At 37.4% G+C, this 23291-nt stretch overlaps 1 protein-coding gene across 5 annotated transcripts in view; it reads left to right on the forward strand.

Annotated features, from left to right (window-relative positions):
* Nucleotides 1-23291, forward strand: part of TMEM63B (transmembrane protein 63B) — an 89849-nt gene that overhangs the window by 25486 nt on the left and 41072 nt on the right. For 4 of the 5 annotated variants that reach the window (XM_081941554.1, XM_081941553.1, XM_081941552.1 and 1 more), the window contains one exon: nt 22360-22561. In XM_081941554.1, the coding sequence (XP_081797680.1) occupies nt 22382-22561 (180 nt within the window). In that variant the 5' untranslated portion in view covers nt 22360-22381. Of the gene's footprint in view, nt 1-22359; nt 22562-23291 lie in introns of those variants that run through there. The other variant, XM_081941556.1, reaches the window with a different exon arrangement.

Below are 23291 nucleotides of genomic sequence, written 5' to 3' on the forward strand. Positions count from 1 at the left end.
GGCACAGCACTTGCTCAATGTAATTCTCATCAATCAGTTAAAGAGCTTTCCAAAAGGGGAAAAAAGTTTTTGCACTCTGCAAAAACTGCCTGTTTTTGACAAAAATGGGCCCATTTTTTAAAAAAGGCATGAATAGCCGGGGAGGGGGCTTGCAGGGTGCTCTGGGAGTGTTGGGGGGCATAAAATGGCCCATTTTTGTCAAAAAAATTGCATGCATAGCAATTTGCATAGCATAGCAATATGGACACTTATAGAGTGCTGATGGGGGCTGAGGAAAAAAGGTGCGTCTTATACTCCGAAAAATATGGTAATTCTTTTCATCATGATCTCTCTTGGCTATTATATATTGCCTGGTAATTCAAATACATATTTTGCATAGAAATGACCTCAAATTCAGTTTCTGATGGTAAGTGATGGGAAAGATCCATTTCTGATCTAGGTGAGCAAATGGACTTATGTAGACATTATGCCAACTTCCCAGAAAAAGTTTAGTTCAGGTAGCATAGGAAGCCCAGGTGGTGGTCTCCATCCCTAACTGTCTTCGGCTGTGCTACCCAAACACTCCTCTTTGTATCTGTCTGTGTGTGTAGGTGCAAATCTTTGAACTAGCTTTACATGAACAAGTTGATATGTAAGCGGCTGCCTATTTGGTTGTCTTTTAAAGTTCCAGATTGCATAAAGACCCTGATTTGCACTCAAAAATATTCTAATGCTACATATAGAACAGCTTCTCCTAATTTAGTATTTCAGAAAACTTCTAGTTATACTCAAGTATTACACATTCCCTAAAGCCTCCATATCTTCACTCTACCCTCTTCAGTGATGTCCTCATCAATTCTCCCATAGCCCTTAGAGACACCCCTTCCACTAACACACACACACACACAGAGAGAGCACAGCACAGCACAGCACAGCACAAATAACAAGAAAGATAAAAGAGTGTGATTCCTGTCTATAAAAAGATTTTCCACTCTGTCCTGTTTTACTTGATGGTCAGAGAAATAATATAAATAAACCAAAATGAAGCCTGTTCTTTTGATGTCTTTAGACATGACTGCAAGGCAAATGCATTTGTTTGTTTTTTTTAACCAAGGATTGTTAGTTTGTGACCTAGACTCCATCTTGGAATTGTCTTGCTTCCCATTTCTACATCCCAATCAAAAGGATATCAGTTTTTTAAGGATTTCTCTTTGTTTCATCTCTGCCAAAGATTAAAGAGACATAAAATGGGGATAGGCCTGACTTTAGGAATCTTGTTTATCTTAGTGGCCTTAACTGTACCAACAGTTGAGTATTGGATTTCTGGCTCACAGCTATGTGGACATCACCAATGACAAACAATTTAAATGAAGCAGTAGGTGTATACTCATAGATCCAGAACTCTTATATGGTAGGCAACATGATTGATGGGATATAAATAACTATTGACAAGAAGTCTTTATGTTGATGCATATACTTAAATTGTCTTTTATTTTTTGTGGGGGAGGGTCTATGGTTGAAAAGGATCTCATCCCTACTGGGCTTCTAAAGAATTTTTCAGAAAACATTTTGATTCATAATTTATAGAAATGCTATATGAGGCTAGTAAATCCCAATTCAGTCATAGTATCAGTACGAAAGCCCAAATTGCCTTGCAGACCAGTGGTCTTGCAGAGGATAAAGCAGGATATCACTTTAATAATAAATACCAGTAATCATGGTACGAAGGGACATGGTGGCTCAGTGGCTAAGACACTGAGCTTGTCTATCAGAAGGTCAGCAGTTCAGCGGTTCAAATTCCTAGTGCCATGTAACAGAGTGAGCTCCCGTTACTTGTCCCAGCTTCTGCCAACCTAGCAGTTCAAAAGCATGTAAAAATGCAAGTAGAAAAATAGGAACCACCTTTGGTGGGAAGGTAACAGCACTCTGTGCAACTTCGGCATTTGGTTATGCTGACCACATGCCCATGGAGATGTCTTCGGACAGCGCTGGCTTTTCGGCTTAGAAATGGAGATGAGCACCACCCTCTACGACTAGCATACATGTGTGTGAGAACCATTACCTTTTAAATCATGGCATGCAATGCATATGCACAAATCTGTGCTTTGATTGCATAATAGCTAATAATAGTATTTCCTGTATTCATCCAAATACATACCAATGGTTTAGTGATTTATGTGATTATTTCTATGCTGGATAAATCTTCCCCTCCATATTATCCCGTAGGGTTATAGCAGGATTTTCCATTTAATCTATACAAGTACATGGACAAGAATAAGAAGAAAAAGATCAAATGAATCAGGAAGCGATTAAATGTGTAGTATAAATCTAATGAGCCTTTTCCCTATCCTTGCTAGCTTCTGAGCTCTAAAAGCTTGATCAATGCAAAATATATTCTGTCATTTTCACAATAAGACAGTGTCGTCTAAAGGTCTAAAGAGGAAATGTTATTCAAAGCTTGAAAAGACTTACGGTATTTTCTTCAGGTAGTAAGATCAATTATGATTTTTTTGGTCTTGTCCTGTAAATACCCAACATATTTTAAGAGCTTAAAAATGACAATTGGTGAACCATGTAAATCTCACCTGATTGAGCTTTTTGAGTTTTATGATAATATAATTTTATTCTTATCCTATGTTGTAAGAATACCAGCTTAGGACAGGTTGTGAAAGGTTTTGGAAACTGTGGATCATGTTTTTCTGTTGCCAGGATGGAACCAATATTGTTCTAGGAGACTTTCACTAGCTTGAAGGAATTTGTTTCTCATCCCAATCCTCCCATTCTTTCATCAGTGCATAATTTTAATATTGCAGTATCTCACATTTTTCCCCCTTCTGTTTCCAAACTGCCTTTTCTTACTGGTCCAGAAGATAGAATTATAACTCGTTGGACACAGCAGATCCAGATTATTTTCTCTTCTGTCCTCATCACCATAGTCTTTTCTATCTACGTTGTATACATCACTTCCAAATACATTGGACTTCTTTCTTTATCAGGTTGTATTGATAAAGCATGTAATTATGACATGCTTTTTTTCATTTGATCCAAAAACTTTTCTGCAGAAATTCTTTACTGATGTTTTGAATAAAAGTATACCAGCAGAAACATTGATTTTATATTTTCATGCTAAACGTGCCTTTCCATTTCAAATGTTCAAAGTCGTGAGCCCAGCAAATATGCATGATCCTGAAGAATATGAGAGAGTACTGGAATATTAGATACATTGCAAAACTGTGGATGCCTTCAGGCAGTTTCTTCAAAACTGAGAAATCAGCAGCATATTCTTTCTTCTTCTAATAAGGAGAAGCTAAGACTGTGAGCCATGTAGAAACAATTATTAGACTTCAAGAATCTTTTTATATTCAACTTTCTGTACTTCTTTGACGTACCTCTCCAAACTCTACTTTCTCTGGCAGGTTGCCATAAAATGATTTGTTTGTAATCTGTTTAATTCTTTGTAAGACCTCCAATACCTTGAAGAAAATATATTTACATAAATTTTGCAATTATAAAGCAAACTGATTAATATGTATTTATTTATTAAATTTATTTGCCACCTATGTCTCTGTGGGGTTACTCTATGTGGCTTACAATAATAAGGCAGAAAAATGAAAGTGAAACAGAACAGAAGTAAAATATATATTTCCATATAACACAAAGCTAAAAGCCTTCACACAAAAACAGGTTTTACTTTTCCTAGAACATTCTATTCAAAAAAGCATGAGCATGAGGAGAAATGGTGATCTCTCTGGATCTTGATACTGACATTGGTACAATCATATTTGCCTCCCCCCCCCCCTGCAGCTATATAATTTTCTTCTGTTTGACTTCTGATTTAATAAGATACCTAAATGTTTTAAATTTGTGCTGCTTTCTTCCTATTCTAAAAGGCCCTTGAACTTTCTTACTCAAATGTAGGCCTGTGCATTTGCTCTGTCAAGCTTCATTTTGTGTTTTCTACCCACTGCTAGGTTATCAAGCTCCTCCTGAATCTTGATGCTGTTCTTTCAGAAGTTCATCTCCATTATCTTTATGACTTGCGACTTTATGACTTAAGACAAATAAGATACCATTGTTTCTAACCCCATAACCAAGATGGGTGGATAGGTGGGTGGATGGACAGATAATTGTACATGACTGGAATAGAGTCTTACCATACACCACTCAACATTTCTAGTTCGATTAAGAGCCACCAATTTACATCTATTGAGTCATGTTGTTGAGCCACCTTCTGGAAGAGTGTAATTCACAAGTGGAACATTCCCATACGCCCCAATAAATGATGGTTTCGTGTTAATTCTTTGAAGCAAGCTCTGATTTTCAGTTGCAAGAACTAGATTCTTTTGTCCTCTCATTGTTGAAAAGAGAAACCCCAGAAGTTTGACCATTTATTCTTGTGTGTGCTGGGGTTCTGCTGTAAAAGAAGGTTATCTGACAAGTGTGAAATTCCATACTCTGCTTGTTCATAGGAACCTAGTGAGATTTAAGTGACAGGAATAGACTGCAAACAAACTGCATGACTTGACAGCATCTAAGCAAGAGACTCCTGGCAGGGGAAGAATATAATAAATTCTTTCCTTTGATTTGAATGCCTGTGGTTTCTCAGAGTGTAGTCAGTCTTAATATAGCTCAGGTCCCAGATTGGGTGGGCCTGCAGTTTCTATGTCCCTGTGCCATCTGGTGTTTCTTGCACAACATGGTAAGCATCCTTACCAATATTGTCAAGTTAGCTCTGGTTGCTGCTTTTTATTTCCAGAACAGAAGAAATTGGAAGTGCTAGGGTACGGTACCATTGATGGTCCAAGTTAAAGCAACCCAATATTTCATCTCTACCACCTATACTTCTATCCTGTATTGTTATCTCAGGATCGAACTACTGCAGGAGGCTTTACTTAGGACTGCCACTTTAAAGTGGCCCATCTGCTAGTGAACAAAAGTTGATTCAGCAAAACAGCTCCTTGACTTCTGGGGGAGAAATAGTGAACTGAAGACAGCTCTGCTAAGAGTGGAATTCACAACCATGGTGGAATGAAGAGCTGGTGAGTGAACCAGCTCTTCATAATTCTTTTCTGAATCAGGAGAGGACTTGAGATCACCCATAAGGTGATATTATATCTCTGTTGGTTCAGCCTAGGACTGCATTGGCTTTTTTTGCTGCTGCAGCATACTGCTGGCTAAGTGGTGAACCACTAGAACACTTAGCTCCCTCTCACAGTTAACTACTATGAGCCAGGTATCACCTATTATATACCTATGCATTTGGTTTTTCCTACATAAGTGCAGGACTTACTTTTTTCACTTTTGAAATGCATCTCATTGGATAGGACCCAATGTTCAAGTCAATCAAGATCCTTCTTCATTGTTAAAGCTTTGAAGAATTTTGTGAAATGGAACAAAGAAAAAAAGAAGTCAATTTCTAGGATATCATTTGAAGGGATTAAAGATCAAGATTGTTAAAAGTAAAAAGAAGGAATATAAAGTTGGTTTATTTGATCTAGGTTAAAATAGATATGTTCTTATCTCTTGTCTATAAATGGATTTTTGCTGATATCAGAACTAAAGATCTTAAGATCTTTATAGATAAGGAGATATGAGATGGGAATAAGAGATCATTGCCTGACTTTTATGAGGAGATAAGGTACTAAAATTATTCATACTTATGATGAAGGGGGAAAGTCATTTCTTTATGTATTTCTTTTCTTTTTCTTTACTATATTCATTTTTTCTATTTTCTGCAGTTACTATTTTTCTTTTATCTTTAGTTTTTATCCTTTTAATTGTAATTTTTAATACAATTTCTATAAAAAAAACTTTTGATAGCGCTGCATAAATTTCAGATATATTGTAATTAAAAATGCTGGATTATTGCACACTATCTGGTCCCAAATATCTTTGTGACCATCTTCCTATTGCTTTGCCTTATAAAGGTACATTGTGAATTGATCCCCAGAAGAGGCTCCTCACTCCTCACCCACCTGGAAAGATATGTTAATATCCAGGAAATCCATTTTACACACAGCTTTAGAATCATACTTTATGGAGTTTCTATTGCTGAGCTATTTTGCAAGTTATGTTTGTTTATTTAAAGGTTGTAGATGATTTCATTGTGCTGTAGCTGTGTAACAATTCAGCCAGGTGTCCTCTAAATGTGTTTTTTTAAAAATGCAAAAGAAAATATGCTGGAGTAGACACTGCATTAATTGCAGTGGATCTTGCATGCCTCTGTTAGTAATGCTGGGACTCTTAGATGCTGCCTCTATGACTGGGTGGCCTTTTGACCCAAGATGTACCCTCAGTTCAACCACCGAGCAATCTTCAAATGCATAAAATTGGGCTCCAAGTTTATTCTCCGCCACCCATAATTCTAAGAACAACAAACTCTTGGGAGTGAAGGGTTTGCTGTTTACCTTTAATTACTTTATTATTGCTATCCCTAAGGCCAGAAGTTTATTTTGGTGTTTCTCCAGGCTGCTCCATTTTCATGCGGCTAAAGAGAATGCAGGTGATCCTCAACCTGCGACCACAATTGAGTCTTCAAATTTCTGTTGTTAAGCGAGACAGTTCTTAATTGATTTTTCCCGCTTTTACGACCTTTCTTGCCAGAGTTATTAAGTGAATCACTGCACTTGTTAGATTAGTTACACGGTTGTTGAGTGAATCTGGAATCCCCATTGAATTTGTCAGAAGGTCAGAAAAGGGGATCACAGGACTCCGCAACCGTCATAAATGTGAGTCAGTTGCCAAATGTCTGAATTTTGATCACGTGACCATGGGGATGCTGTAATGGCTGTAAGAGTGCAAAACGGTCATAAGTCACTTTTTTCGGTGCTGTTGTAGCTTCAAATGGTCACTAAATGAACTATGGTAATACTTGAAAGGCTGCAGCATTGGTGTTTCCTCCTACAATTTCTAATTGATTTAAACAACAGAGTAACAGAATTGGAAGGGACCTTAGAGGTCTTCTAGTCCCTTCTAACTCAAGCAGGAAACCATATACCACTTCAGACAAATGTCCAATCATTCCTTAAAAACCGCCAATGATGGAGTGCCATCATTTTTATTTTCTTGTTTTATGTTTTTTATTATGAATGTTAGTTTTTCAAAAAAAATTAATATGCATGGGGGCATAGCCTTAATTAAACCTAAATGATATCCAGAACATAATTGGAGATGTAAGTGAGGAAAGAACCTAATGAGACCTGTATGGTAACAATCATTGTGCTACCAAAGATGATTTGTAAATTGGAAAAATGGCTAAAGAATACAAAAAGCACTTTCGATCAGTTCTTCTTTTTCAGGACTTGGGGGAGGGGTTGGGTTTTTTTTTTTTTAAGGAATTTGAAAAGGGAAGTCAAATTCCTCCAGATAGTTGTGGAGAGATCCATATGAACAATGCCATCTACACCTCCCCCACCCACCCACCCCAAAAAACCTGTAAGCTTCCCAAATGACAAATTTGAACCTTCGAAAATTTCATCTTTATCATCAGCACGCAAAGAATCTGTCTTGCACAAATCTTCTGATTTTGAAAAGCATCAGTAAAGTGACCCAGTAAATTTTCCTGTGAAATTGCAAAACTTAACAGCAATTTCCCTTTGAGTGATTGTCTCAATTGCCCTTAATCAGTTCATCAACTTTTCCTATTTGAAGCTCAGTTGCTGTCACAGGTCATCCATCAGTCTTGATCACACAAATCAGCTCTTTCTGGTTCACCATTTTTACATGTTTTTGTCCAGTGACTCAATCAACACAATCATCACTGTAAATAATCTGCATTCCGGAGTCAATTTCAATTGGAGGGAGTCTTATCAGCAACCAAAAATTCAATTGCTTAAGAGACACTGAATAGTACTTACTTCAGGCTTCTGTTTCACAAACAACAACAATACAATCTTTTCTCACAGCAACTTCCTGCCAACTGAAGTGAAAGAACAGATGCTAAAGAACATGTCAGGGCTTCAAGCACATCGGTACTGCCATTGGTTGTTGGCTTGCAACAGTGGAGACATTACTTTACATCCCAGCCTTGGTAGCTTGACCCAGAACTATCGCTAGCCAAGAACAGACAAGGAGATAATTAAGGAGAAAAAACAGGAAGAGTCTTAAAAAATGGAAGCAATGCCCAAATAAAGAGAACAAACTATGGGCAGTGAGTCAGTATGGCATTCAGAAATGGATCTTGGAAAACAGATGCTCATTAGGATCCATAATTTAAAGAAGCACATTTAAATACATCAAATGCAAGAAAGTAGCTAGGGGAGTTAATGTGATAGCTAAACTGCTAGACTAGAAATTGGGAGACCAAGAATTCTAATCTTCCCTTAAGCACAGAAGCTGGTTTGGGCCAGTCACTCACTCAGTCACTCACACAATCTACCTAACAGGGTGGTTGTTGTGGGAAAAGTAGGAGGAGGAAGCATTATGTTCTCAGCTCTGAGTCACACCAAATAATGACAGCGTACACCAGGGGTGTCCAAACTTGGGAACTTTAAGACTTGTGGACTTCAACTCCCAGAATTCCCCAGCCAGCCATGCTGGCTGGGGAATTCTGGGAGTTGAAGTCCACAAGTCTTAAAGTTCCCAAGTTTGGACACCCCTGTCATAAAGGTATGACCTGTTTTGGTCAAGTCTGTTGAGCAAGCCCTAGGAGCCACACACTAAGGCTACACAACATGTTCGACAAACTGTACCTCTTGGATTCAGTTCCCACCAAGCCAAAATCAAACAAAGATACGTTAGTGTCTGATGTGAGACCTCAAGTAGCCTGGAACCTTCTGGTGTTCTGGATCTGGCTTTGAGTATGGAGATGGCAAATAGACAAAGCCACACAAAATAGAATCAAATCTTTTTATATTTTCACTCTGAGGATTATTCTAGGCAACTTATTGGTTCTAAAAAATATGTTTGCTATGAACTACATAACAGGGACTTGGTGGTCCAGTGGCTAAGATGCTGAGCTTGTCGATCAGAAAGGTTGGCAGTTCGAATCCCTAGCGCTGCATAACGGAGTGAGCTCCCAATACTTGTCCTGGCTTCTGCCAACCTAGCAGTTCGAAAGCATGTAAAAATGCAAGTAGCTGGGGAATTCTGGGAGTTGAAGTCCACAAGTCTTAAAGTTCCCAAGTTTGGACACCCCTGGCGTACACATTTAATAAACATAGAATATCAAGACAGCTAAAAGAATAATAAAGGAGGATCAGAAAGCTAAGCAGGTATATTTGTAAGGGTGTACATAGTATTTCAAGTTTGAGATTTGGAGTTCTTCAGACCATTATGGAAAAGCCTTGAGTTCTAAACAGGAAAAGGTTAGAGTGTTCCATTTTAAATTTGGAACACCTCTTTTTAACGTGAAACAAGGATGCTGCATTTGCCTTCTTCATTGGCAGCCCAGCCCAATTGCAACTTGTTTCACTGAAGGAATAACATGAAGATCTATGACTCTTCAATCCTTTGAAAATTACATCCCATATGATAATATCTTGCTACGTTTCTCCAAGGTTAAGGACCAGAATATTTGGAGTATCTGTAGATGTCGTAACATTTTATATGCTAATCTAAGCCCTTGGCCATAACTCACCACACTGTGGGATCCACTGTTACGCAGGCCCAATGGGTTCCAGTTGCTTTGTTTTGGCACCCAGTGAGAAGCAGAGCGCTATTATAGAAAGCTTTGGTTTTCCAGTAGATCGTATGCTGCTGGATGTGACTGGAGTAGCGCATTTCTAGTTTCCCATTATGAAGGAGCATTGAGCTTTCCATAAGTGAATATATACATAGTAAAGTCTGAAATATCTAGTCCCAGAGCATCTTTGGGATGGTCTTTTTAGTGTGTGTGTGTGTGTGTGTGTGTGTGTGTGTGTGTAAAGTGGAAATGGATTTGGTCTCTAAAAGAAGACAGTGGGCAAAACACATTGTGGCTTACCCACATTTTGGGGTTTTTTCACTTTCTTTTGTGGATAGTTTATTAATCGGATCCTAACCACTGGAGAAATTAGCTTTTTTATCTCTACAATTGACTTCCTGAATGTATTTGTTTTGTTCAATATATTTATTCCATTTCTGTCCATTCTGTCTATGAGTATAAACAGCAGACTGATTGTTCAGTTTTCACTCATGCAGTAAGGTAGATAGAAAGAAACTTTTGGGATCTTTGTTACGATTACTTTTATGTGAACGTTGTATCAAATCTGCTTGGATTTGGTTAGAATTTTAACTTGAAGTTAAATAACTGTTGAAGTGAAGGAAACTTCTTAACAAGGTTATAATGGTGAAACCAGTTATATACATCCTACTAAATGCTAAATTTAAAAGGTATTTTATTGCCAAATTATGCATTTCATACAGATATTTTGGAGTACATGCCTTGTATTATTTAAATATATTAATCCTCCCTATAGGCACCATAGACTAGAAAAGTAGGAATGTGTTTCATCACATGGACTTTGGGGATTTCCCTAGACTGATGAGTCCTCAACTCTGTAGCATTTTTAGCTGTGACATTTTGCTGGTCACATGTCTAACATGTCTCTCCATCTCACTCACAGGTTAAAATATCTACAGGATGTCCTGCATCACATCAATTGTTGCATGTTGATGTAGAATTTGTCTCTTTAGTGCCCTTTCAGAATGTGGCTTGCTTGTTTATATGCAGGCCTTTTGACGTGAAATCTTTCATCCACTGAGGTATCCAGCAACTTATTAGCATGTATTTCTTGTCATCTTTTCCTCCTTAAGTTAATAGACTTTCTATTTTAGGAATAATGAGGTTGCAACACAGTGTCAGGGTATAGGAAATAACTGTATTAAGTAGTTAATGATTGAGGATGGTACTGTAGTCCAGAGACAAGAAAGGAAAAGGTTTGTGATTTCTTTCAGCTCGTTGCCCTGACACTTTAGGGACCTTGAGGCCAGCTGCTACTGTTCCAGGCACAGCTGTGCTACAGACTTTGTCTTTAATAATATTCTCATCATAAAGAAGTTGAGCATTAAAGAGTAATTTTACTCACATACAGTATATCCATATCACAGTTTGGTTTCCTATCATTTACAAATAAGAGTCCTTTAAGATCACAAATAGCAGGTATTTCTTTTTACACAGTTTAGTGGTATAAAATATAATTCTCCACAAAATGTCACCTTTGATCAGATTTCCTGTTAATTATTAACATAATTAAAGCACATTAGTAAAGTACACAGGTACGTTATGATAGTTATACTTTCTCACTTAATGTATCCAGATTGTTACATTGTCAAATAGCCAACTTTCAGCAAGAATACAGTTCACATATTTACTCCCATGTATTTCATTGCTTCACTGTTCTTTGCAACATAAAACTGGTTTTGCAACAACTCGTATATGATTCAAGAGACTATTTGAAAGGTTGAACAGTGATGCAGCCACAGATACTCACGTATGCAAAAAATTGTGGCTATGTCGCATTAATATTGGGGAATACAGTACTACAGGTGGTAATAATCATTTTTTTAAAAAAACATTGCTTTTGAGTATGCATACATAATAGTGACTTATTTGAAATGAACAGTTATGAAAATGGAGCCTCAAAATAAATTATTTCAGGAACTTCTACGGAAAACTGTAATTCTGTACTGCATATTAACATATCCCATTTTCAACTGCATGTAATTTAGAATCTTAAGAAATATTGGTTCAGGAAAAAGTAAAAGCTAATAAATTACCTGAACAAAATAAAATTTAAAAATGGCAGAATCTGGCAAGGCAGCAGACATTTTTTATTGGAGCAGATGTATTTTAAAAAGGGATTCTGTATCAAAATGAATGAAGAGATTCCAATAATTCACAAATTTCTAAAGTTATCTGAAAAATATTTCAGGGGATAAATAATGGGAAAATATTTAATCCACAGAGGGAACTATGCAATAATATTATGAAAATCTGCTATTTATGATTTATAATCCAACTAGATCAATTATTTTAGAAGCCGCATCAAATTCTGCAGTTGTTGTTTTATCTACCACTAAAACATGAAAATCTGAGTTGCGTTTATTGTCCCTAGCAGTGATTTCAAAACCTGATCTAATAAACAATCAGCAAGGAAGTGAAACTGCAAAGTAAAACTACAGTTTTCCAAGGCAGTATAGACAAGGCAGAAAAAGGAGAGATGGGATAAACGAAATTTGCCATTTCCCACATCAGGTTTAATTGATGAGTGGAAGGTCAACTACCTAGTTAGCCCTTTCTAACCTTATTTGTGAAGCCTTTGGTCACAGAAAACTAGCACTGCCTAGTTCAGCCCATACTTTTGATATAAAATATGGAAATCAATTATCCAAATGTGAGGATTTAGCCTTCAGATGCCTTACAAAATTGCAAATCTGTACATGGTTCCTAGGGAATAAGCTGTGATATTAGTAACTAAATGTGATTAAAGTAAAGGGGAACCAATCGTTTTTCACTTTAAACTAAATGGTTGCTATATTGATGTATATTTGGACTGTGGTCTTCTGCCATAATGGTAGTTCAGCTTTCCCAGTTAACCAGCTTCCCAGCCTTATATGGTTCATTGTAGAACCTGCCTGGTGTCAAAGCCTTCGGTGGAGAATTCAAACAATTCAGCATGCATCTCCCAGAGCTTCTCTTCCCAAAACACTCTGCAAGGACTGGTAATCCTTGTCTTACAACCATTCATTTAGTGACCATTCAAAATTGCAACAGCACTGAAAAGAGTGGCTTATGACTGTTTTTCGAACCATTGCAGCATCCCTATGGTCACATGATCAAATTTTGGATGCTTGGCAACTGGTCATGGTTGTACCATCCAAGTCATGTCACCTCTTTTGCTTCTGACAAGCAAAGTCAATAGGGAAGTCACATTCACCTAACAATCGTGCTACTAACTTAACAGCTACAGTGATTCACTCAACAAATGTCCCAAGAAATGTTGTAAAATAGGGCAAAACTCACTTGGCAATAGAAATTTTGGGTACAATTGTGGACGTAAGTGGAGGACTATCTGTATGTCTGCATGAGCAAGGCGTTACTGTTTCACTTTCATTCTTTAAAAAGTACCAGGTGAAACTTGCTTGCAGGAGCCAGTATTTACCGGTAATTCATTGGGTGCATTTTTGATCTACTGCATTAAAACTATTGGAAGGTTTCAAATTTACAAACATTGCAAAGCCAGGCATCAAATATTTACAAACAATAGCATAGTAAAATGAATAAAAGAGTCAGCAGGATAATAAGTAACGTAACAAGGTTGAATATATGGGTGTTCCATCTTACTGCTAGGACAGGTATCTGACAGGACAAGTGGCCTTTGAACCAAATGATATTCCAAAACAAGTGTTCCATACTGCAGACGAGATGCAGTGAGGTTGTTTATTTAAATCTAGCAAGTAAGGCTTTGGCCTTTGCCAAGATGCCAAGGAAAGCTTCTTTAGCAGATTGTAAAGGATTTCTACGGTCATATGGGAAAAGATAAGTCCTTCATATACCTTGAGCACAAGCTATTTTGAGGTTTTGACGAAACATCCTCTGAATTCAGGCTGATTATAGGGATTTTTACAGTATTGTATTGTATTTATATCAATAGGCTTTGTACAATTTTATTTTTTTAATAATGTAAGCTTCTCAGAGATGCCTTATGGTAAGATGGGTGGTTAATAAATTTTACAAGCAAACAAATTCAGAAGCCCGAATGGGTGCTGTAAAATAGGATATATATGTTTCCACAAATGGACAGGAAGATATTAAATCCCAAAACACCACTTTCTCCTTTTCCTCCTCCTCACTTATCTATTTAAAAGGCAGATAACCACCAGTTGATTTCAATATAAGACAATGCCAGATTACTTTTTATTGATTTTCTGGAAAGTTGGACTGTATATCCATGCCAGCTTGGCTTTTCAGAAAAGTAGAAAACCTAGAGTTCTACTGGGATAACTTTGGCATTTTCACCCTATTTTTCTCCTTTTGTGATTGATACATACTGAAAATATAACATGTTTTCTTGCTGAAAACTGGAAAAAAAATTACTCCTGTTACTAAATGGTTCAGTTTTGGGGTATCTAATGTGCCCTTTTTTCCCTAGGGAAAAGGACTATTTACAATATGTTATATAGTTAAGACATTGACGCCTTTTTATCTCAATTTTATCGTGTTGCTACATACTTTAAATATTAGAAATTGCTATGTAGTTATATTGTGTGTGTGGATAGATGATAGATAGATAGATAGATAGATAGATAGATAGATAGATAGATAGATAGATAGATATAGAGAGAGATAGAGAGAGAGAGACAGACAGACAGACAGACAGACAGACAGACAGATAGATCAAGGACTCATTGGCCTAAACATCCCTCCATAAATAGTATTGTGACCTAAACTTTATCCTAAAATTCTCCTACCTTGCTCCTGTAGCGTATACGATGAACAATTACTTATCTTTTTGAGAACCTGTTTTAAGTATCTGAAAATGAATGATAGCAGGGGAAATTTTGACAGAAAAAAAGAGGTTATCCTTCCTGAATAAGAAAGGTACAGTGCTGGTGTGAAAAAGTGTTGTATCCTTTTTCTGACTATGAAAGAATTGCTGGGCAAAATAAAGAGGGACAAAATTTAAAAAAGGAATTAAGAAAGAATAACAGCTTGGGGGACAATCTTGTAAAGTCTGTCAGAACTCAATGATACTGTATTAGAAAAAGTTTTTTTTTGAAGAATCAAATTTCTGAGAGAACACAAGGGAAAACACATTATTTTCACATTGACTATCATTATCACAGGCCTGATCTCTCCCAGTGAAAAAATATTCAGTTGCTAGCATAAATTCTCTCCTTTTTCCTGCTCTATCTTCTCTGGTCTCACCTCTGTTGTGCAAACTACATTTTCCCATATTAAGTTGCAAGTTCTGCAAAACCACATTTCTAAGTTTTTGTGCAATGCTTCCAACTGTCTAGATCATTTGTCTAGCTCATCCCCTTCAGTGAAATTCATGAAATGTCTTATTAACATCTGCAAAATGGAAAAAATAGCTTTGCTGTTCTTTACTGTTCCAAAGCTGGTGCCCTCTTGCTGTTGAGCACAGATAACTATTTTAAAAGGGGAAGGAGAGTCATGTAAAAAGTAGTTTGGTTGCTTTTCGCCAGTTTAATAAAATGATATTTTACCTGGAATTTTATATTGAGAACCTGGGTAGGTTCCAGGAAATTTGAGGGAGGGAGATAAAAGATTTAGGGGGAGAGCAGAGCTGTTCAAAGCTACTAAAACCTCAACAAATCACAGGAAAGTCCCAGTACAGTAGTAACGCTCACACAACCACATTCCACAGAAGAGGATTTTATTTTTTATTTATGTTTATTAAATTTATATGCCACCCATCTCACTGGATAGGGGGCCACCTGATTGAAGGATTAGGAAAAAGCCCTTTCCCAGTATTAAAATCTTTGCACTGAAAAGAAAATGTCTTTTAACTGCATCTAAAGGAAAACTTTGAGGAGGGAAAGGCATATTCTGTTGAGCAAATCAAAACAATTGGTTGAAAGCAAGCAAATATAAACCCGTGCTGACCCACAAAAGTTGAAGAGGTGGTGACTCCTCCTTGTTTCTCTCCCCCCCCCCATTCTCTCCTGGAGTCACTTCTGCCGGTTTACAGGGGAAGGCAAGGGTGCGAAATTGTTTAAATAGAGAGTTGCAAAACCCAGGAAGGACCTAAGCAAGGTCTGAAGTCACAGCACCTTTTCCCTCTTTCTTGGCTTGACAATCAGGCCAACAAGCTGTTTACCAATGAAATGGGAAGAGGGTGCAAATGCCATATGAATGATAGGAGATATTTAAAAGGTGTGGAGGTTTTGTGCTTGGTGGATCTGGTGAAGCTCCTTCAGGAAGAGTCCAGTTTTAGCCTTTGAAGAAGAACACTGAGTTTCTTTCTGAGCCTAATCACTCCCTCACCTGGAGGTGATTTGGTTAAAATAATTATAATAAAAACACAGAAACCCCTTTGTGGTCTTGGAGTGGAAGAGGATAAAAATAGTTGGTTACTCTCTAATGTCAGAAGTAATGCCTATGCAAATACTTGTCCTTGTGGGTGAGTCAGCCTGCTTGTGCCTTGATTGAGAGGGTCAGATGAGGACTAAATGAGACCCTGTTGATGCTATGGCTGTTGGACTGTCCCAGGGAGGGGCTAAAGAGTGGCAGAAACAGATCCTTTCAGTGAGAGTAACGCCTTTGCTACACAGCCTGTCCCATGCACAGGAACTTTTTGCTAGTTGCAAAGTTTGGGTAACTGATTATCATGCACTGTGGAATACATTTTTTGATCTCAGTATTTCCCGAGATTACTAAAGTTATAGCACAACCTATACAGATTGGAATCAGTAGACGGTGTTAAATAATTGCAGAGTCATTTGTGACGCAAATGTTGACTTTGGTTGCTATGGCAGGAGTAATATTTCACTGGAAAAGATCTCTCTATTCAAAACTGGCTAAGCAAAGCCCAAGATATGCCTTGCTAAATTGTCTGATTTTTAAGGTCTGAATCATTGGAAGATATATTAAAAGGCTTTGGAAGAAACTTGATTTTCTCATATATGTCAATAATTTTATAGATATCATTTCTCTCCTTTTTTTCTTGTATACAAAATTGACAAATAAAGAAAATATTCGAATTGTTCAATTTATAAACTGGTGCAAATGAAGACAGTGGCTAGTTTTTATCACTCCATAGTAATGTGTTTCTTATAGTTTGCATGCTGTAGCAGTAGAATCCACAGAATTCTATTGATGATATTGTTACACATTATATAACAATAATTATTTTTGTTATTAATTAATTGATTATTAATGCATTAAAAAGCACTGCATTTACACTTAGTGTTGTTGTTCAATGGCTACCGGCTGTTCATGATCTAGCAGGTATCAGTTTGTCAGAATTTCTGTCATTGATTGCTTTGAGTTGTTGAAAGCCAATGCTTGCATTATTAGTGATAGTATCTTACCTTGTCCTCCATTAGCCTCTTTTGCATGCCTTCAAATTTTCCTGGCATCAGGGACTTCTCCAGTGACTTCTTCCTTTGCCTTAGGTTCCAAAATATCTTAAACTTCATAATTAGTGGTTCTAATAAGGAATCTAATTTTATTTCACCCAGGATTCAATTTATTGTTCTTCTGATGGTCCAAGGTAATGTCAATAGCGTTATCCAGCACCACAATTCAAATGTGTTCATTTTTAATTTCTTCACCCTTTCTCATGGGCTACCTTTCACAGCCATATGTTTTAGCTAGGAATACCATGGTTTTGAGAGCAAGTACAATTCCAGTATGATATTTCTGCACTTGAATATTTTGTCATAGTTTTTTCCCCAAGTAGCTGTAGCTGGTGCTTATTTCATCACTATAATCACTGTCCATGAATTGTTGAACCTAGGAATATGAAGTTTGTAACTACTTCAACTTCTTCTCCCCCAATCTTCTCTGGATTGGTTAGCCTATCAGTGTAATCTTAGTTTTCTTTAATACTAGTAGCAGATCAGATTTTGGGTTCAATAATTATTATAATAGATTTTCCTTGTTTCCAGCCATCGAAATGGTGTCATTAGCATATGATATTTGTTATTGATTTTTTTTCCATTTCCTATTCTACTCTGTTTCCCTGAATATAAGACCTCCCTGGATAATAAACCCAATCCGGTTTTTGAGCACATCATGCGCTAAAATAAGCCCTCGCCGAAAATATTGCAACACAGCAGCAGCCATGAGGTGACCACACTCACTGCCTCCTGCACCTCAAAAATAATAAGACCTCCCCAAAAATAAGGCCAAGCGCTCATTTCGGGGATCAAAAGAAAATAAGACCCTGTCTTATTTTCAGAGAAACATGCTAGTCCAGCATTTTTCATTACATATTCTGTATATATATAAATTAATTAAATAAGATGATTTCAACAACCTTAGTCACACCTTTCCAATTTAGGGCCATTTAGTTATAGGCAGATGGTACACCTGACTCATGGTCACCCAAATGGCTTTATGCCTCAGGTAACACTAGAATTCATGGTCTCTCAGCTTCTCACTTGATGCCTTAATTACTATATCAAACTGACTCTATGAGTTTTATTTTATGGAACTTATAAAAACTATATTATTACTTATTTGTTTTTATCTCACCTTCATTATTTTTATAAGTAACTCAAGGCAGCAAACATACCTAATACATACATACCCTGTTTGCCCAAAAATAAGACCCAACTGGAAAATAAGCCCTCTGACTTTTCACTATAAATCCCTTCTGTAGTATAAAGGAATAACTCTTTTTATTCCAAACATTATTCATAGTTTATCCATTTCTGCAGGCTTTTGTCTTACTGTTTTCTCCCAGAGGTTCTTCACAGTGATGATTCCTACTTGCACTCTCAGATCTCAGACTTGCTTTTTTTAATTTTTGTCTTTTTCTCCATCTAGAGCTATAGCGGAGGCCCCTTTCCCTATCTCTGCATCCCATCTTTGAATTTAAAGCATAAAGTGGCTCTCTTCCCATATCTTTTGTGCCTCTTGTTAAGTAAGCTGAATCCCAGCCAGATGGTGATTCCCTCTATGTGCACTGCCTGTCAATCAATATCCTGCATGGGCCTTTGTTTATCATTCTTCTGCCAGCCTCCATCCATGTGAGCCAGCCTCATTCAAGCCAGTAAGAATTAATTAGAGAAAAGAGGTGGGGGGGGAGAGACTCCAGTGATGTGACCCTGCAGGTTTTATAATGAAGCATATTCAGTTGCCAATGTTCACTGCTGGGGTGGTGTTTTGTGTTTTTCGAGTTATAAAGCAACCTAAAAGAATCAGACTTCAGCTTTTAGCATTACACTCAATTTGCTATGCCAAGTCAGCCCTGGGCTTGAGGAAATGGGTTTTACAGATTTAATCTACATCAGGATTGGCAACATTGACTGTGGAAGAGCCAGCTCACCATGTCGAGTGAGCAGTTTTCTTCCTGGGATCCAGAGTTTTGGTGCTACCAGGGAAGGAGGGTTAAAACAGCCCCACCTTCCCCTTAATTGGTGTTTATTTTATTTATTTATTTTAAAAAAACTGAAAACAAGCATCTGCATGGGTGTATCCAGGAACAGCATCAAGCCAGGATGACAGAAGACATATGGAAAATATTGACTGCAACCCAAAGGAAAGGACCTCAACAGTAGTCTTTAGATCAGAGTCTCCAATCTTAGCAACTTCAAGTCTTATGGACTTCATCTCCCAAAATGGTTGACGGGGGAATTCTGGGAGTTGGAAGTCCACAAGTCTTAAATTGCCAAGATTAGACATCCATCCTTTAGATCAGGGGTCATCCACCTTTCGGACCTCAGGGACCATTACATTCATAATTTTAAACCCCACGGACCACTAATATGATTTTTAAAAAAGGTAAATAGTATTTAGTGCAATATAAACAATGCAAATAGTTTTTCTGCAGATCACCAGAATTTTCTCACAGATCACCAGGTTGGTGACCGCTGCTTTAGATAGTAAGAGAAACTTCTCTGAACTGCAAGACACTAAGAGATGGGGGAGAGAAAAGCCCACTTAGACTCTGAAAACTCCAAACAAGCCTAAAGCCAAAACAAGCCCACTGCTAGCAACCACCCGGGAAGAGCTCTACTGACCAGCTTCACAAACTCTGAATGCTGAGGGAGACAAAAAGCCCTTTGGCAAGTCTATAAAGGAGTGAAAAGGGTTTTCAGATGCAAATGGAATGAGATAGACTACAAGAGCTGAAGACCTGGGTGGGAAAGAGAGATTTAAAGAAGTAGTGCTTAAGGTAAGAAAACATAGTGCCAAAATAGGAATAGAATGTAGAAATGTATGGATTATAAATAACCTTAGAAATAGAATAGTATTACGCTTAACATTGATGCGAAGAGTAGAATAAAGTATGGCTTTAGTTTTGTACAGTAAAACAGTTCTGGTGGAGGGGGACTGATTCAGTCTTTGTGTCTATGTTCTATGCCATAGTGTGAAAAACTATAATACTGACTGTATTTTAGCATCCAACTATAAGCCGATTTCTGATTTCCTTTTTTTTCTTAGTTGGATTGGCTTTAGTAAATTTCCTATGCCAATGTACAGATAAACAAGATGAAACTTCACCACCCCTATCAAAACATAGGCAGAAATTCAGTGGCTTCTGGGTGAGGACCTGTGGCAGATTAGATGTCTCTGTGAATGACTCCGTGAATGTCACTGCGTTTTTTGTTTGCTAGCTGTGCTTAAACTCCAAGACATACGGTAGACTGATCTGACTCGTATCACTAAGTTCACTACGCATGTCCCCATTTCTTCTTTTTGTTCGCCTGCCAAGAAGTAGGCGGGAACACTGCCAAAATGTTATTATTAGCTAGTAAGTTTTGTTTTCATTTTCTTTACAATAAAATGTGCTTCTTAGAATATATCTCGGGTATATTTTTCTTAATTTTGAAGTATACTTCAAGGAAAAACCACGGTTCGTTCCTCATTAAATACAATTACCCCAGGAGGGGAACAGGGCTGAATTTCCACCCTGACATTGGATAACACCATGATGAAATTGGCAGCCAGCAGAAGTCCTGGCTGACAAAAATCTCTGTGGAGAAATGGGAACTTGGGAAATGTCCCACTTGCACTCTTGCAAAGAGACTACAGGAATTTTTTGTGATTGATTGTGAGTTGAGTAGCTTGAGAGTCAAGGGAATTTCAACGCATCCATATCTGCTGTGCACTTTTGATGGACATATGACCAGCAAAAACCTCACTCTCTCATAAACAATTTTGGATCAAATTAATTTACAATCTAAGAGTGATATTCCAACAGCAGGAAGAACAAAGACACTCAGTGAGTTGCCTTCTTTTTTTAGAATTAAGAAGACTAAAAAAACTCCACTGTCTTAAAAGAGTTTAACAGGAAAAAGCTGAACGAGATCAGGATTCAAGAAAGTGTTAAATGGATAAAAGTAATGGTAATTTTAGAAAACAAAAGATAACCTTTTTCTGACAAAAGTGCCTTTGAAAATATTAAAATTAATTAGGCATTCTGGACCTTCTTCGGAATGCTGATTGTTTACTATTAAACAAAATAGATAATTGGTACAAAATAAGAAGATAAGGGTAATTTGAGCCAGGCTGTGTGACTTTAGCTGCGGAGAACTAATTGGAATTTAATATTAAAGGCAGAGGAAAGCAAAACAAAAAAGAATAAGCTGTCTTTTTACTTTTATCCTAGTACTTCATATGTAGTATGTTCCCTTTATCATAATGGCAACAACAAGAAAATCAGAAAAATTGGGAAAAAGGAGAGAACAAATTACAGATAGGGGTATTTCACCATATTTATTGCAGAAATTGTTTGAGGAAATGATAAAAAGATGGTTACAACTGTTTCCAATAGTTTGAATGCTTTTCAAAAGAAAATGGAAGAAGAGTGTATAGGAATAATAATAATAAAAAAAGGATATAAAGGAAGAACTTGTTTCTTTTAAAATTGAAGGACAAACAGAAAAAAAGCCATGGGAGATTATTTCAATATATGATTGCTGCTTCAAGATACACAAAGATGGAAAGTTTCAGCATTGTCCATCATGGAAGAATGTCTGGTGAAATTGACAGAATATGTTGAGATGGACAAACTGACTTCTTTGATTAGAGAAAAGACAATATCTAAAGTTTCCAATGGTGACCAGAAACCTCTTATGAACTTTTTGTATAAACATGGGAAAAAATAACATGTGATTTATGGTTTTGATGATAGATTATAGAAAGAAGACAATCATGATGTAATTTTAGAGAAGTATAATTGGACTTATCAACTTCGTGAAGGATATCAGAACCTACTTCTTAACGCTTCTTTCTACTTTTATTTTTCTATTTTATTTTTCTTTTTTCTTATTGCATTTTTAGCTTATTTCTTTTGTTTTCTCTGTTTTATTTTACTTTGTATTAGTTCTTATTATTCTTAATTTTTTTAATCAAAAAAATAGTACATAGACAGATTGTTTATATGGTCTCAGGTGTTTCTAAACATATGAAAATTGTGTAGGGTGATATCTGCAGGGTATCTCTTCCAAAAGCGTATCCTGCCGTCTTTTTTTCAGTCTTGGGCAATTAAGCAAAGTAAGGCAATAATGATTCCTGTAGAGTAAACCCAAAAACCCAAAGAGAGACCACGAAGGGAGAGAATTTTGCCATCCTGCTTTCCTTGGTCATGGCAAAGTCTTGTTCAATATAATTTCTGTGCAGAATGACTGAGCATCAAGTTGTCAAAAGGAAACTAGTCATTCCATATCCTGCTTGGTTGTTTTCTAGTCCAAATAACCTGTCAGTTAAGCTGGGCATTTTTCCCATTTGCTTCTAACCAAGTTCTTTTCCTTCTTCTGCAGGTAAAACAATGAAGCAATAGAGATGCTTCCCTTTGTGATCGTCACCCTGGGCTCTGCAGGGACCACCTGCAGGTCTTCCAGCTGCAACAACAGCAGCACCAAGGATTACTGCTACAGCGCGCGCATCCGCAGTACTGTGCTGCAAGGATTGCCCTTTGGAGGGGTGCCCACCGTCCTCGCCCTCGATTTCATGTGCTTTCTTGTAAGTGCTGCTGTCCTACAGCTTGCTACAAAGGTGCTCATCCCATGCAGACAAAGCAAGACCTCACACATAGGCTGCGTATGGGTTCAACAAAAGCTTTTTTTATCTAAGATCTTTTGCATGCTCATTTTGTTACTCGACTGCAGTTTGGCACCCATGGTGCAAGGTTGCTTTGCCTGGGCAAGCAGACAAAGGTCTTTTGAGGAACAAAAGAGGGACAGCAACTCAATGTGGGATGTGAGAGCGCATTGTCAGGATTGCTAACATCTCTCAAGGATCTAAGATACCAATGCAAGTAATTTATCAACATGTATTGCATCCATTTAAATAATTCTGCCTCATTCCCAATAGCAATTTATTCCATCATTTAGGATCCATCACCAAAAAAGGCAGACTTTGTTGATGTTAAATGTATTTGTAATGGGACCTGCAGAAGGATCTAAGAATGTGGGGTTGGCTATCCAACAGGTGGAAACATGCAGGTAATTTTGGCCTAAGCCATGTAAGGCAAAGGCCCCTAATCTTTTGGACACCCGGGACAGATTTCGTAGAGAGAGGTTTTTCCACAGACCAGAGAGATGTGTGGCTTCCTGTTCTGCCTGCATCCCATGGATGGGGCTTTGCTTTTTGGCATGGACCAGTTTCTGCTTGCTGCGGACTGGTGCCAATCCATAGACTGGGGTTTGGGGACCCCTGATGTAAGGTTTTATATCAACTCAGTCCTTTCAAT

The sequence above is a fragment of the Natrix helvetica genome (assembly GCF_964273705.1).
Source record: "Natrix helvetica genome assembly, chromosome: 2".
NCBI lineage: Eukaryota > Metazoa > Chordata > Lepidosauria > Squamata > Natricidae > Natrix > Natrix helvetica.